The 15,606-nt window shown below is 36.6% G+C and overlaps 1 protein-coding gene across 5 annotated transcripts in view; it reads right to left on the bottom strand.

The window, feature by feature from the left end:
* Positions 1-10,555: 10,555 nt before the first annotated feature.
* The window catches only part of ABCA1 (ATP binding cassette subfamily A member 1), a 135,001-nt gene continuing 129,950 nt past the window's right edge, over positions 10,556-15,606 (bottom strand). For 4 of the 5 annotated variants that reach the window (XM_061200161.1, XM_061200160.1, XM_061200162.1 and 1 more), the window contains 4 exons: positions 14,766-14,869; positions 14,063-14,155; positions 13,162-13,405; positions 10,556-12,532 (listed from right to left, as the gene is read on the bottom strand). In XM_061200161.1, the coding sequence (XP_061056144.1) occupies positions 12,392-12,532; positions 13,162-13,405; positions 14,063-14,155; positions 14,766-14,869 (582 nt within the window). In that variant the 3' untranslated portion in view covers positions 10,556-12,391. Of the gene's footprint in view, positions 12,533-13,161; positions 13,406-14,062; positions 14,156-14,765; positions 14,870-15,606 lie in introns of those variants that run through there. The other variant, XM_061200165.1, reaches the window with a different exon arrangement.

Below are 15,606 nucleotides of genomic sequence, written 5' to 3'. Positions count from 1 at the left end.
GGGAAGGGGAGGAGAGGGGACTGCTGGGAGCGCAGTGGCCGCGCATGCGCCTACAGGCCGAAGAGCCCAGGTCTGCGAGCTCGGTGCTGCCGCCCAATGCAAGTCCCAGAACCCGCAGGGCAAGGACCCTGGGACACGCTGGGGGAGGAAGGGTGCCCTTAGGGGAAGACCCACTGCCAGGGTTGCCTCCGGCCGGCTCGCGAACAGTCACGGACGGGGGGGGCTTTTGCAGCCTAGGTGCCAGGCAACCGTGAGGACACCCCTGAAGCACCAGCTGCTGCGTTCTTGCTGCCCCGCGCGATTGCTGTCGCAGCACTGGGGCCTATGCCAGCCGGTGGTCCAGCCTCTCTTTGATTTGTCCCTTGACAAACCCCTCCAGGCTGAAGGGGGAAGGAGGAAAAGGTCAACCAGCAGCTAGCAACAGAACTGGCTTCCCCCTTTTTAACGAAATACGCAACCTCCCAGCATTTTGCAGACAGAGAACCTTAAAGAGGGGCCCAGGGTGCCAGTGGTGAAGCATCCTCCCAGCTGCCACTGTGTCCTGAGGTCAGTGCCCAAGTCAGGCAGGTAGGGTCAGGAACCTCACAGCACATAGGATGACAACCTCATTTAAACTTAATGAGAAATGTACAAAATAGACAGCTTTAACTGACGGGAATTGGTCTAATACGCGAATCTAAGCTAAAGATTTTTCTCCTTTTGTTGTTTAGGTTTGTACTCCTTTCTCAAGGGATAGGACAGGACGGGGATTTACAGAGACTGACTTTCTGTAAAGACTAAAGAGGAGCCATAATGGCCCCATCACTCAAGATTAGCAATACAGTCTTTATCCTGAGTCTCTCTATCGGGGCAGGGCCAAAATTATTCCTTACAACTTTATTCTGAACTTTGACTTTACTAAATGTCGATCAAACGCTGTCTTATAGGTGACTTGGAAGTTATTGCTGCTGAAAATGAGCCCTGACATGAATATAAGGGAGCTTGAAGTACTCATGATTCTTCTCCCAGCACAGTTCTAGTTTCTGCCCTGCAACAATAATCACCTCCCCCCAGCACACATATTCTTATCTCAACTGCTGTTTCACCTTTCCCTGGGCTTCCTTTGTTACTTGTTTCTTTCTCTTGTGAAAGATAACAAAATTATGTGCCTTGACCACATACTTGTTTCCAAGTATCAATACAAATTCCTGAAAAATCAACTAAAAAAGCAACTGTTACAAATACCCCACTGGCTCATTTTCTGATATATTTTATTTATAATACTTATTAAACTATTATACCAGGCAGTTGTTTATTTGTGTAATATTGTCTTATTAGAATTTGGTTAAAATGACACAAAAAAACATGTCCACCAGAAGTAGGAGTAGCTGGCTGCAGTTGTTTTTGGTGGGAATACCTGCTTTCATTGTAAGCTTAGACACTTGGGCAATAGGAATATAACTCATAGGGGACATGAGTGGAATGAACTCAAGTAGATAATTATAAATATGACATTACGCACAATTAAATCACATACATAGGCAATTGTGTGTTATAACCAAAAATATGTCAGAGAAAGGAGCCTACTGGTTTCATTTGACATATCAGCTGGTCAACATAAGCCCCAAATTTGTCCATAGCTTTGTTTGTACCAACATTTGTATTAGATAATTCTGATTAATCAGCTTCAGGAATTGGCACATGATATCCAAAACTACAGTAACATGAAATTGTAAACACAAATGCCATATGAGTGTGTGTGTATACACATGTGCATATACATATTTACATACACACACATTTACATTCAGAGGGGATAATTTCTGGCAGGTAATTTCCTACCTAAAGTTAAGTTCACTAAGACTCAGAAGATTAAACACAGCAAAAATGTATATAGTGACCATACCTCTAATACAAAAAGAACTAATGGTTCTTAAGGGATATTTCCATCAACCTTCCATTTATGTGTGTGTGTGTGTGTGTGTGTGTGTATGAGTGACATGAGAAAAAGGAGACCAAAATGTCATATATTTATATGTATGTACATGTACATTATGTGTGTATATGTATATTAGAAATAATGCATGTGCATGATTAACAATTACTTCCTAACACTCTAGTCAAGTATACACAGCAGACAGATAATTATACATACCTTAACTAATTTAATAAACACTTATTTGGGGCATTTAACTTTTAAAGTTGAAAGTTATTGCAGTCAGAATTTCAGAGCATTTTTTGTGGCAAACTAAAAAAATGTATGTAAAGTTTACCTGGAAGGATAAATGACTAAGAATAGCTAATAAAATAGTTGAAAGACACATTATATCCATTTGCCTCCTCAACTTCCTTAGTTGAATGTCCAGTGGACATCTCACACCTAACATATTCAAAGCTGAGCTTCTGATCTTTACCAAGAAATTTAACTTCTAATAATACATCCTAAGAAAATTATCAGAGTATACAGAAAAATTTATTTTCAAATTGGAAAATATATGAAGAGGAGAAAAATTATGAAAATTATTAGATGTCCATCTCATGCCGTATGCTAAAAAATAAAATTCAAATGGGTTATAGATTTCAGTGTAGAAAAAAGTTATAGAATTACTAAAATAAAATATAGATGAATTTATTTAATAATATGAATGACAACTATATGTCTTAAGCCAAAATAACAAATGAAGAAACAATGAAGGAAAAACAATGAAGTGATGATTTTATTGTAAAAAAAGCTCAATCTTTCTGCATGCCCCAAAACACCATAAATGAAATTCAAAAACAAAGAGAAACATAAAAACTTATGCAAAGGTAGATGTACAGATGACTACTGAATATATATTAAAGAAGATGCAGATTAAGACAATAATGAGAGCCATTTTCACCTAATAAATACATACTTTTATAAATATAGTACTAAATAAGCTGGGAAAAAATAAGTACCCCTACTGTGTAGGGTACACTGGCTTAACCTTTCCCCTCCACAAAATTTGGCAATATAAATTAAAAGCCTTAATTTTAAATTATTTTTCCCAATATTCTAGGAAATATGCATAGTTGTATAGATGTGTTCAGTTACACAGGAAGGAAATTGAAAAGGATGTAAAACATACAGTGGTCATTTGAATGATGAAATTGATATTTATTAAGTAGTATTTTAGTTTTTATAATTGACATATCTAACTTTTATAAGAAAAAAACTGAACATGAGTATGCACATTTTTTAATCTTAAATTCATTGTCAGTGGAGAAAAGGGAAGAGTAATATGTGGAGTATAAATCAGTGCATCATTTCTGGATGACAATTTATAATATGCACACTGTACATATGTAAGTATATATAAGATATTCCCTTTGGTTCTCTCAATTTTCATTTTAAGAGATTATACTGAGGAAATAATGAGATCCAGACTGCCTGGGTTTGAATCCCAGCTCCACTGCTTACTAACTTTGTGACTTTGAGTGAGTTACTTAAACTTTCTGTGCCTTACATTGCTCATTGATAAAATAATGATAATAATAACCTACCACCTAGGATTATTGTGAAGACTAAATGAGTTAATACATGCAAAACGCTTAGAGCCAGGCCTAGAACATAGGAAGCACCCAATAAATGTAAGTAGTGATTTGTCTTTGACATTGTTATTTTTATAAATATACATGATAGGTGCTGCTCTAAGGAAGTTTTTCTCAGCATTGTTTATGATAAGGAAACTTTAGAAACAATGTGATATGACCCTATGTATATAATATACTTGTAATACACAAATAGACACACTCATAAATCATATACATCATGTATCTTATATAAGTATAAACATATATTCTGTGTGTATATAAATATTTAAACATATAAAAATACATACATATATACATAAATATGGAAAAGATACACCAAAATTGAAAAGTAGTTATTTCAGGTTGGTAGGATTAGAAATGATTATTGCTTTCTCTTTTTGTTTATCTGCATTTTCCAAAATCTATACAGCTAACACATATTACTTATAATTATTTTTTAAAAATTTAAATAAGTACAAGAACACTTATTTCAGTATTTTGTAGAATACCACACTATTTTGAATATAACAACAATATATATTTTGAATATAACAACAATAAGGTGTTGGGATAAAAAGTTGCTATATCTATAAGGAGGAATTCACAGAGCCATTACAAATTAATATCACTGCCAAAGAAAATACTCATTGTTGATTTTTAAAAATCTATTTCTAAGCATAATATACAGTAAGACCCTAATTTTATTTTACTCATATTTTTTGAAGGAAATATGCTAAATATTAATATTAAAAGAGGTTTTCTCTAGGTGGTTAAGATTATGGCACTTTTTATATTCTTTGTATCAGCCAAATTTTCAGTAGTAAACACAATTTTTTTAATAGTCTTGCTTTTTAAAGTAAAGTAAAAGCCTTCTGTTTCTTCATCTATAAAGCCAGTTTGACTAATTATCTTATAACTTTCTCTCCCAAATCTCTGACCCCTCTGAACTCTTATCACTAACATAGTGTTACCTTGTTGTACTCACTATTTTGATTTAAAGAATAGGACTTTCAGTTTCTGATTAATATTTCTGTCTTTCTTATTTGTAGTAATGCCACAGTCTTTAGAATCTATTTCTGGTTTATTTCTTTCTGCAGTTCATGTTCTTTGGTGGAACGAGAGTGCAGATGGCCGAGCAGCTGGGAGACATCAGTCTCATGAGGATCCCAGAGTTGTAGCAGCTGGTAGGCTATTTCACTAGGCACAAGTTATTCTTAGAACAAATTTGATTTAGTCAATAACTTTATATACCTTCTTATGAATTTTTTTTCAGTTTGAGAAAGTGTAAATTACCTAGTGTCTCAGAAGAATATGCTTCTGATTCCTATATCATTTTCACCGTAGAAATAGTTTTCCACTGAAATATGAAGCATTTCATGAACTGCCATAAGATGTGTCTGCTAATGGTGCTTAAATTCTTCCAAGAGAGTCTCACTTTTATTTGAAGAAAATAGTAAGTTAATTCACTATGTCTCTGCATTTTAAAAGCCAGCTCTGTCCATTGTCACTACCACCTCAGGATAGTTCTGTTCATTTTCCCCTTGGCATTTCAGTATCTATTATACTTTAGAAATATGTAGTCGCCACTACTTCTTGATCTTGATTTTTCATTTGTTTCAGAATATCTCTTCTTCTCTATTTTAACAATATTTTGCTCTATAGCATTTTCTTATATTCATATAATGATTTTACATTTCTGTGACTGACAATATCTTTAAATTATTTATATACAGTGTCTTTTAATCATGTCTGTGTTATGAGATTTTTAAAACATTTTTGCCCAGTAAAGTTTATTTTGTGATATCAAATGGAATTCAGAAGAATATTATATCAAATATATTTCTTTACCTTGGGAAAGTACAGTATAACCTGTGTCACCTGTTTTAATTATGGTTTTCACATTAATTACTTATAACTTTCACTTGGAAAATAATTTTTAAAAAACTTCAGAAGACTTATATGCTGAAATGTGTTTACAGTTTTATTAATTTTTGTTCCTTTTGGATCACTATTTAATGAAGATCCTTGGGACATCTATTTGTTTTAAGGAGATCTTTATGTTTATGGAAATGCTTGCCCTAATAAAAGCCTACATATCCATTTTGTTTTTTTCTTAATTTGCGTTTTATATTTATATTATCGTATCTGGAGCTTTTACTGTGTTACTATAGGATGGTGACACAGTAATAATTTACCAAGTTTATTGTAAATGTTATGTTATATCAAGAAAATAGCATGATAGTAATCCCAGAAGGAAGGTTTCTTCAGTACCACCACAGATACGCTAGGGTTTTCCTTGAAACACCTTTAATTTCCATTTTAGTTGTATACCTCTGCTTTCTAAAACGAGGTTTGGTATTTCCAAGCTCTTTTGATAGTCTATATTTTACATAGTTATGTTTCTAAGACATATTGTAAATTTATAGCTGTATTATTTTATGTTTCTAAAACATATTGTAGTCTATATTTATAGTTATATTATTTTACGTTTCTAAAACATATAGTAAATTATGAATTAGTTGTCTAAAGGGAATTTGGCAAACAAGGTACAGTGTGTTAGGCTCCTGATAGAAGAAATGTCTAAAGGATTAAAAAACAAACAAAAAGTCAGAAGGGAAAGGTGAGATGGTGCTCAGGTGCAGCCTATACTATTAACAGGCAAGAAAAGAATCCAAATAGAAGTTTTGTAATCCAGCTGTTGTCGTGTTTTCTGTTTCCCTTCAAAGCAAAACTCTCTGTAGAGTTGTGTATACTCACCATCTTCCCTTCCTTACCTCTTATTCTTCCCTGAAACCAATCCAGGTAGGCCTGCGTCTTTGTCAGTCTGCTGAAATGATTCTTCTGAAGGTCACCAAGGATCTCTTTGTTACCAAAATCAATGGTCTTTCGCTGCCTTTACCTTGCTCATCTTCTCAGCCACGTTGGACACAATCGACCACTTCTTACCTTCCCAAATACACTTGATTCTGAACTTTAATACATGGCATCTTACTCTTAGATTTCCCTCCTCCCCACTGGCCAGTCCCTTTTTTTTCTTTGCTGGTGTGTCTTCTAAGTGTGGGTAGCGTCTCGGGCCTCAAGAATATTCTTTCTCTTCCCTCTCTCTAGGTAAGCTCATTCAGTCCCAAGGCTTAAGTACCATGTATGTGCCGATGATTCACGCATTTTTATCTTTTTTCCCATCCTTGCCTCTGAGCTGCAGACTGAAATACTAACTGCCTTTTGAACACAACCATCTACCTAGTTTGGGTCACAAATTAGAAGTCACCTTGATATCTCTCTTTCCCTCATCCCCTTTGCAGCCCATCAGCAGGTCCTGTTGGCTGTATCTCTAAAACAGATCCTCAGTGTTACAATTCCTTCCTATGTCTGTTGCTACCATCCTGGCCCAATCTACCATCCTCTCCTACTTAGCCGCCCTACTGTCCTTTCTCCCCATATAACCAGCAAAGTTCTTTCTGAAACATAGATCAAGCCACTTCCTTGTTTAAAACTCTCCAGCAGCTCCTCATTGCACTAACAATAAAATCCAGGCACCTTACACAGGACTACGAGGCTCCACAAGTTCTGGTTCCTGCCATCTCTGATTCCATTCCCAACTCCAGAGACACTGGAATTCTCTCCTTGCTCCCCAACTTGCCAAGATTTTTCCCACTTGGGGCTTTTGCACCGAGTGTTCTTTCTTCCAGGAACATTCTTCCTACCCACCTTCAAATGTTGGCTCCTGTTCATTTTATTCACATCTGAGCTTAAATGTCACGCCGCAGGGGCCTGACACCTCTCCGTGGTTATTGTTACCGTGTTGTATTTTCTTCTTAGCACTTAGTGCTGTCTGAATTTATTATATTTCTTTACCCACACATCTGTTGTGAATATGAATATAACTTCTCCATTGAAATTCAAGTTCATTAGAGCAGGAATTCGGCCTTCCTCAACACTGTATGCCCAGAACCTAGAAGAGTATCTGGTGCATGAGAGAGTTCAAGAAGTATTTGTTACATTATTGCATAATGATGCCAAACTGATTTTATAAGGACAATTTTAATTGATATTTAACTTTTAACTTCACCAAAAGAACTAAACTGATTTAACTTTTAACTTCACCAAAAGAACCCTCTGCCAGTTACTAGCTGTGTCACTTTGAACAAGTTCCTTATTCTCTGAGTCAGTTTACTCATATGTCAAATGGTACTACTTACCTCATACGGCAGGTTCTGAGGATTAAATGAAATACCTGACAACACAGTTAAACCCTTGAAAAAGGTAGCTAATCTTCTCAAGCTTTTTCTTATTCAATGTACGCATTAGCATTCCAAAGTTTCCAGAGTTTTTTTGAACCTGTAAATGTTTATACAGGCTTTTTTCCTAGATAGAAGAATGTTTTGGTCAAGACTCATGAGTAACATATTATCTTAACTGCCTTTTATTTTTCAGTATTTTTTTCTCTCCCTCAGTTGTCATTTTTCACAAACACAATTTTCTGTCATTTCCTTAAAGTGGCTATAATGTGAACTTCAAGGGGGAGAGACATAATCGTGATGCTGATGCTGGGCAGTCAACCAGGCTCAGTCGCAAAGCCACAATCGTTCCGCCCGCAAAGTTCAGATCCACACCTTAGCAAAGGACTGCTCTCTACACGTCACGGCCATCAAGAGGTCACAGGTAGAGCCACGACTCCACTGTGCTGCCTAAGAGGGCCTGTTTGACAGGGGTTCTTCAAGGACGGAGATTAGCAGTCAGTCTCAGAAACAATGCATATGAGCTATGACAAATGCACCCACATATCATAGCACTACGTAATCTTGGGTGCAGACTGCACAGCACTTTTTACAGAAGAAAGGGAAGGCCCCTCCAACATTAGTATCGTTTCTTCTCCCACGTTTGCCTATTTTTCCTGCATGCGCACCCTTGCCAGCACCTTGCGGGTACACCTGCCACACTGTGTCCTTGTATTTTGGTTGAATAAACAAAAGAGCACTGAAGGCTGCCTTGGAGCTTCCTCAGTGCCAAATGAAGTAATGAGGTTTTTATTAAATGGCTTAGCTATAGAGTATTTGCAGAGATCTCTACAGCTTCATAATCATTAAGCAAAATAAGTTTATCTAAAACCTCTTAAACTTAGTATCAGTTCCTACCAAAACTGAACCATGAAAGTGCGAAACACCCTTTATTTTCAAGTAGTCCCCTGGATTTTCTTTTGTGATTAACAGGACATTTAGTTTTTTCTAAATTTCTACTTTTGGTCCAAGCGCCTTCCCTTCTATAAGCAGACATTTCTTACTTCTGTAATGACTTTATAAGCTCCAACAGTAGGTGGTGCTATGAATGCACGAAAATAAATTAGTACAGACCACAACAGAACTGTCACAGGTTTATTTCGTGACTTATTACAACATAGAAATATGCCTTTTTAATACTTCATATAAAGTTATTGACAATACAAAATTTTTTTCTTTTTTTTCTTTTAATGAAAAGGATTTAACTTAGAAATCTATTGTGAAACTTCTGTCTAGTTTTGCAATTCTCAGATATTCCAGTGCAAAAATAGATCCCATTACAGACAGCATAAAGTGCTTGGAATGAAGGGCCAATGATAAAGAAAAAGCACAAAAACATAGCTTCATCGTAGGGTATAAGACGGGAGAACAGAATACTTAAACCTTATGGAAGGTTAAACATTCTATAAAAAGGGATGCAACAATTCTGAAGAGAATTAGAATGATATGACTATAGCACTATATTATTACTAGTAAATAGTAACAAGGGTAGAAATTAATATCTCAGCGTCAAAGTGGTTCAATATGACACAAGGCTCTTTGGAAAAAATTTTTACCTGATATATACAACCATGAGAAGAAAACAGACATATCCCTTTAGTCAATGATTAGTATACAGTGAATGCTGTGCAACATTTAATAGTCACAATGCATATGGCTTCAGTACAGATGTTGAAATACAGTAGTTTGAGGTTTGGTTATTTGTTTTTTAACAATGACCTATGCTGGGCGTTTACATATAGAGGGCTTTGTTATTGTTTTCTTTTGTATTTTTCATATTCACAGTTAATAAGGTTTAAGGTGTCCAAAAGAAGCAAAAGCCGAAATCTTTAAACACTTTTGAAAATTTCTGAAACTCACATGGTTACATTTCCACAGGGATTATATAGAAATTTTACCTGACTGAGCAGAGAGTTGTAAAAATTTCTACTATAATTAGGCTTACACAGAAAAATTTAAAAGATTGCTGTTTGGATAGTCTAAAAGGTAACAATATTAATGAAGTAGATGGGTAGCTGTAGACTTTTTCTAGCTTAAGAGAACCTTTAAATCTATATTGAAATGTTGCATTTTTTTCAAAGTAGTTCACAGTGTCTTTTGATTTTTTAAAATATGGCCTTGAAGTAATCAAAAAAAGGAGCTACTCATGGTTTTAATATAATACAGAATTAGAACATGATTCTAGTGAAATGGGAAAACAGAAGCTTGATTTTGAAAAATATTGAACAAGGAGAAACAATTGTTCTATGAGTTTTATATCATTAAAGATAGCATAAAATATGAGCTCATGCCAACAGTTATTGGAAAAATGCCTTCATTACTTGTTTATCATTTTAGAAAATATCAGCATTCATTTCTTTTTTTTTTTTTTAAAGATTTTTTGATGTGGGCCATTTTTAAAGTCTTTATTGAATTTGTTACAATATTGCTTCTGTTTTATGTTTTGGTTTTTTGGCAGTGAGGCATGTGGGATCTTGGCTCCCCGACCAGGGATCGAACCTGCACCCCCTGCATTGGAAGGTGAAGTCTTAACCACTGGACCACCAGGGAAGTCCCCTAAAGGTCATTTTCCTTTTCCAAGCAACAAGTTGCATGATAACATACAGTAAATTTTAAAAGAAAAAATACAGATTTGGATAGATCTGAAATCTTGCACCTTTAGAGTTAATATCTAAATTTTTTTTAAAGGAGAAGACATTAGTAATGATATTGAAAGATGACTTTACCAAACAGTATTTCTCTCATAATTTTGTTGCCTCAAGACAAATGACATTAAGCATTAGTGCCATATTATTTTTTAACAAGTATTTACTGACTAAAAAAATTAAACTGGGTTAGAAAAGTCTGAGATAATCTTCACGTGGGGGCATTTGCTGTTTTTTGTTGTTTTTTTTTTTTTCATGATAGGTTAGTGATTGAAGAGATGAAAAATTTGAGATTGTCAGAATGGGGTATCTGAGATTTTCAAAGTTAATTATTCGAAGGTACTAAATGCCATAAGCACAGTTTTATGTTATTCAACAAGCTTTGAAGCTAGCTGTCTTCTCTGTGAAAGTATTCATTATATAGTCTTGTGACCCTTATGACATTTAAACTTTCTTGGCTTTTGCATTGTTGCTATTTTCAAAAAGTGGGCTGCCCAATATTCTTTCAGTGGGTTCCCACAACCACAACAAAACCTGTATTTGTAAACCAGTTAGCTGACAAACATGGCACAGAAAATCTACTGAGACTTAATATCTCCTCACCACATCCATCCATACTCAGTTATAACATACACTCAAAAAATACTTGATTAATGCACTGATACTAAAAGTATTCTAAACGATCTTAAAGAAACTTAAATACAATGTTGTCATGAGATCTTGGCCATCACACTGTTTTCTAGTCACTAGGCATTAGATGATCCATTCGCAAACTTACATGAAAAAATAAAGCTAGCGCGGCAGTGTGGCCATACTCCTCTGTGCCACAGGGTTCTACAAAGAGGCCATTCTAAGGTTTCAAAAGTCACTGACAGAACTTACAATTCCAAATAACATTAAAAGTACAAAGATTTTTCTCAAAATACAACTCCATCTTTTCATATTCTAGATTAATCCAAAAAGCCAGAAATAATACTATGCTTGTATCAAACAACAAGATCTTGAGATGCACTGTACCGTGTTAGCAGACAATCAGGACAAATGGACACAGGCCTCCCTTGGTTTGAACGCATCATCTCCTTCATCCCATGCCCTGGCTTCCGCAGCCTGCGGCCCCAACAATGCAGTTGCTGATTCTTTGCTTCTTAACCAGGATCTAAGTATACTTAAAGAGTCCCACAAAGATAACCTTGGAGACTCATGGTTCCAAGCAAGGACAACAATGAAACCAAGTCTCACGCTTGCATGTTACCATGCAATTTACATGTTGCAATTTGCATGTCACCACCATCAGAGCAGTTCATCAAAGAGGGAATCAAAGCAGGACTTTCCCCACACATGGAACCATTTTGTCACCTGATATTTGATGATGTCAACAGACTCTGAGTAGAGCAGCTTTCACAACAGTGTGCACGACACACCATGGTGCTTCGGGCTTTCTGAGCAACTTGGCATTAGTAATTCCGGTGCGCTCATTGCCGGCACTGGCTGTGTCACCGGGAAACCAGTCTCCTGGCTTGGCACGGCTTAATGAATGAGGACGCCTTTTGATTTTGATAAACAATCACTGGCCATGATTACTTGATGAATTATTGTTGCAACCCCAGTTAGAATACAAAGGAACAAAAACGTATGTCAAACCCATATGTCCACTGGGTTCCATACTAGAGTTTCACATGAGTATAAGGTAATAAACTAAATTCAAGTCTTTCTCACTCGAGAGCCATACAAGACATAGGCTACAAAGGCACTGCCCTTGTAATGGAATTTTGTTTTCATTGCATTGAATTGCATTGCATTGAATAGTATCAGTACAGTATCCAGTTTACCTCTTCCCACAAAATCTTCCAGCTCTTTCCTCTGGAACACTTCACATAGTGCAAAGGAAGGTCTAGTTCCTCCTTTCTTCTAGCCACCCTGTATGAACAGGATTCTTCATACATAACTTTCTTTCACTTTCTCATCCTGCAGAAAAGATGTGAGAACTGCAACATCCACCACTGTCTGGTTTTTGTGTAATGACAGGTCCTTTAAGTGGTCATCATCACTTTGGTCCTTGGCAAAGTTTACAAATACCTGTCAAAATAAAGGTGGACCTTTATAAATACCTCTAACTTGCTCTCTTTATTCTAGTTGCATTTTTCCCCACATGAAAATTAGAGAATACGAGATTGAATAAATAGAATAGATTAACTAGAAAATTGTGTGTGGGAGGGAGAGGGGAATACTTGACAAAGCATTAACCTAAAAAACTGACCTTCTATTATTGCCCCCCAAATCACCAACTGCTTGATCATCTATTTACTTTGACTCATACAGGCCTGATTAAAGGGAAGAGAGTTGAAAACTAACATTTACTGAACACCTACTAAGTGCCAGGATCTATTTGGTACCTGATGTTATCTAATATACATGGGATAAGGCACCTGGCATAATACCTGCCCGTGGCAGATACTCAATAAAAAACTGCCGTTTTTATGATTATTATGACAATTTATTCTCACATTAACCCTATGAAGTTGGTAGTATCATCTCCATTTTCAGATTCAGGGAGGTTAGGTAAAAAGCATAACTAGTAGTAGAAGATCAGGAGTTCATGCTCAGCTCATCTATACTGTGCTAGGGCCCACAATGGGCAGGGGGTGGAGAAGCGGCAGGAAGCCTCACCCTGAAAAGCAAATCTGTTTTTGACACTCTAAGCTTACTTGGTCAAGTGTTGTCTGAGAGACAGAGTAGTCTTCTATGTGGAGTCGCTTTTTGCTCTGGGAAAGGATGCTGAAAATCCTGGCCAGGGAAGACAGTGAAGAGGGAAGCTGGTACTGCAGCATGTTCCGGTGCTTCTCCTTCAGCACGCTTCCTGGGAAGGCGAGTTCAAAGAACTCCTGGACAGGCTTCAGGTCAGGGTTGGACCCTGCTATTCGTACGACTATTGTATAACCATCTCCAAACCTGAAAGCAGGAAAAAGAAAGTCCAAATGGAAGACCCTCGGGAAACTTCTCAAAAGAATATTTAACTCTGAGAACCCCACTTGGGCCATGAAAGAGAGAGGTCCCTGCCAGACCCAGAAATAAGTTTCAGAGAGCAGGAACCAGTGGTCACGTACTGAATACCTATTCTATGTGAGCTGCCTTGCTGAGGGCTTTAGACATGACTTCATTTACTCCTCACCTAGACCTGTGAGGTCTGTCAGATGGTACAGAGAAATTGAAACCGAGAGTTAGTCACTTGCTCATGGTACGTAGCTCAGAAATGGTGGGGCCAGGGTGTGGACCCAACTTGTGCTTGACTCTGAAGCCTATGCTCTAACCTTACTGGCACATATAAATCTTCCCATTACATCTCTATAACAAAGCTAGAAAGTAGATATTCCTAGAACACTGCCTCTCAGAGAGGTTAAATAACTTGCCGAAGTGCCTACAACCCAATAAAAGGTAAAGACAGAATTTGAACGCAGCTCTGTTTGACTTCAAAGTCCTCATTCTTTCCACTATACCATCTTGTTCAGTTTATTTCCCTTTATTTTAGAGCCACCATGTATACACTCACAAAACAATAAATACACGATTTCTCAGTATGTGGGATCCCAAAGAAACTATCTTTGTTACCTATTTTTCAGATGTTGGACACTGCCAAGACACCTGAACCGCCCATTGACCATAATTGCCATCCTAGTGCAAAGAGCTTCACATTCTTCCATACTGTGGGAAAACAGAATGAGGCTTAGTTTTAGAGAAATGCTCCTATAACCATCAGAACATCACCATGACATCTGGCATTTCAAAGAAACAGATCCCCAGCTTCCTAGGGCATAATTGCATCCTGTTACAAATACACGAAGATGTAGGGAAAACGCTGTTCACTGCTGTGCCGTTTATAATCGTGAAAAAAGTTGGAAATGATCCAAATGTCTACACAAAAGAGGAATGGTTAAATAAATTAGGGTATATCCTAATGGAATACTATTCACTAATAGCTATAAGAAAGATGACACATCTAAATTAACTGACTTGGAATAATGTTCTCAGTATTGTTAAGGGAAAAAGAACTTAGTATATATGCTAAAGCTTGCATTTTTGTTTGTAAAAAACATATACACTGTGTATAGATTTGCATAGGGAAACTCTGCAAAGATATATTGCCCGATGACAGTAATAGCTGTCTCCTAGTGATGCAATGTCAGGTGATCATCATTTTTTTTTCCTATTTGCCTTTCTGTGTTTTCTATTTTTTATACAATGATCATATATACTACTTGGAAAACTTAAAAGTTACACAACAAAGAAGCCAAGCTAAGTCTTCACTACAGACCTATGAGATGTAAGCACTACTGATCTCCCTTCCTTGATGATACTTAAGGCACAATTCCACAAGAATCGCCGGGCTTTGGGGTCCATGCCTGTGGTCGGTTCATCCTGTAATTAGAATAAAATAAGCCCTATTATGTGCTGGGAAAAAAAAAATCTAAGATAGGTTTGGTTTTAAATTCAGAAGCATCTCTGAAATAGCCTAAGTTTTAACTTACCATTCTATTTATTTCTTGATGGACCAAAGAACCAGACCTTACATACATGAATATTTCATACTGTTTGCAACCAGTTCACTTTTACACATGTGTCACTGAAGTAGAAAACTCAAATTTAATTTTTTATGAAATGAAATTTCTCCAAATAAACAGAAAGGGAAGGGGAAAAGTCATTAGGTTTCAACCATCTTTTCATGACTGACAAGTATATACTAAAAATTATTTTTGTCTGAAATGTCTACTGAAGTCAGTTTAAGGTTTGGGTAAAATTCCTTTTCTTTTCTTTTTTTTTTAATTCTAGTTCACTCTGGCTTAGCCTGTTATACTGTACTTGCTAGTCTTAGAGAAACAAATTCCAAATCCAAATAGTCTGGATAACTTTAAAGCCTCAGCCCAAGGCTTCTTCCTGTAATAACTTCAGTGCTCTTCTCCTCTACAGAAGAAAAAGGATCAAGGGCCACTGTCAGTCTGACCTTCTGTTTTCCATTTATCTGTATGTAAGGAACTATGACCCAGGTGCTACCTTGGGGATCCTGAAGCTGTATCCACACTCTCAGTCTTCAGGGGATGAACACATAGATGGCATATAGAATGGTCCAGAGAAAGGTCAAATCACACACCCAGCCT

This window comes from Eubalaena glacialis, chromosome 9 (assembly GCF_028564815.1).
Source record: "Eubalaena glacialis isolate mEubGla1 chromosome 9, mEubGla1.1.hap2.+ XY, whole genome shotgun sequence".
Classification (NCBI taxonomy): domain Eukaryota; kingdom Metazoa; phylum Chordata; class Mammalia; order Artiodactyla; family Balaenidae; genus Eubalaena; species Eubalaena glacialis.
This window is presented reverse-complemented; position numbering and strand designations above follow the sequence as displayed.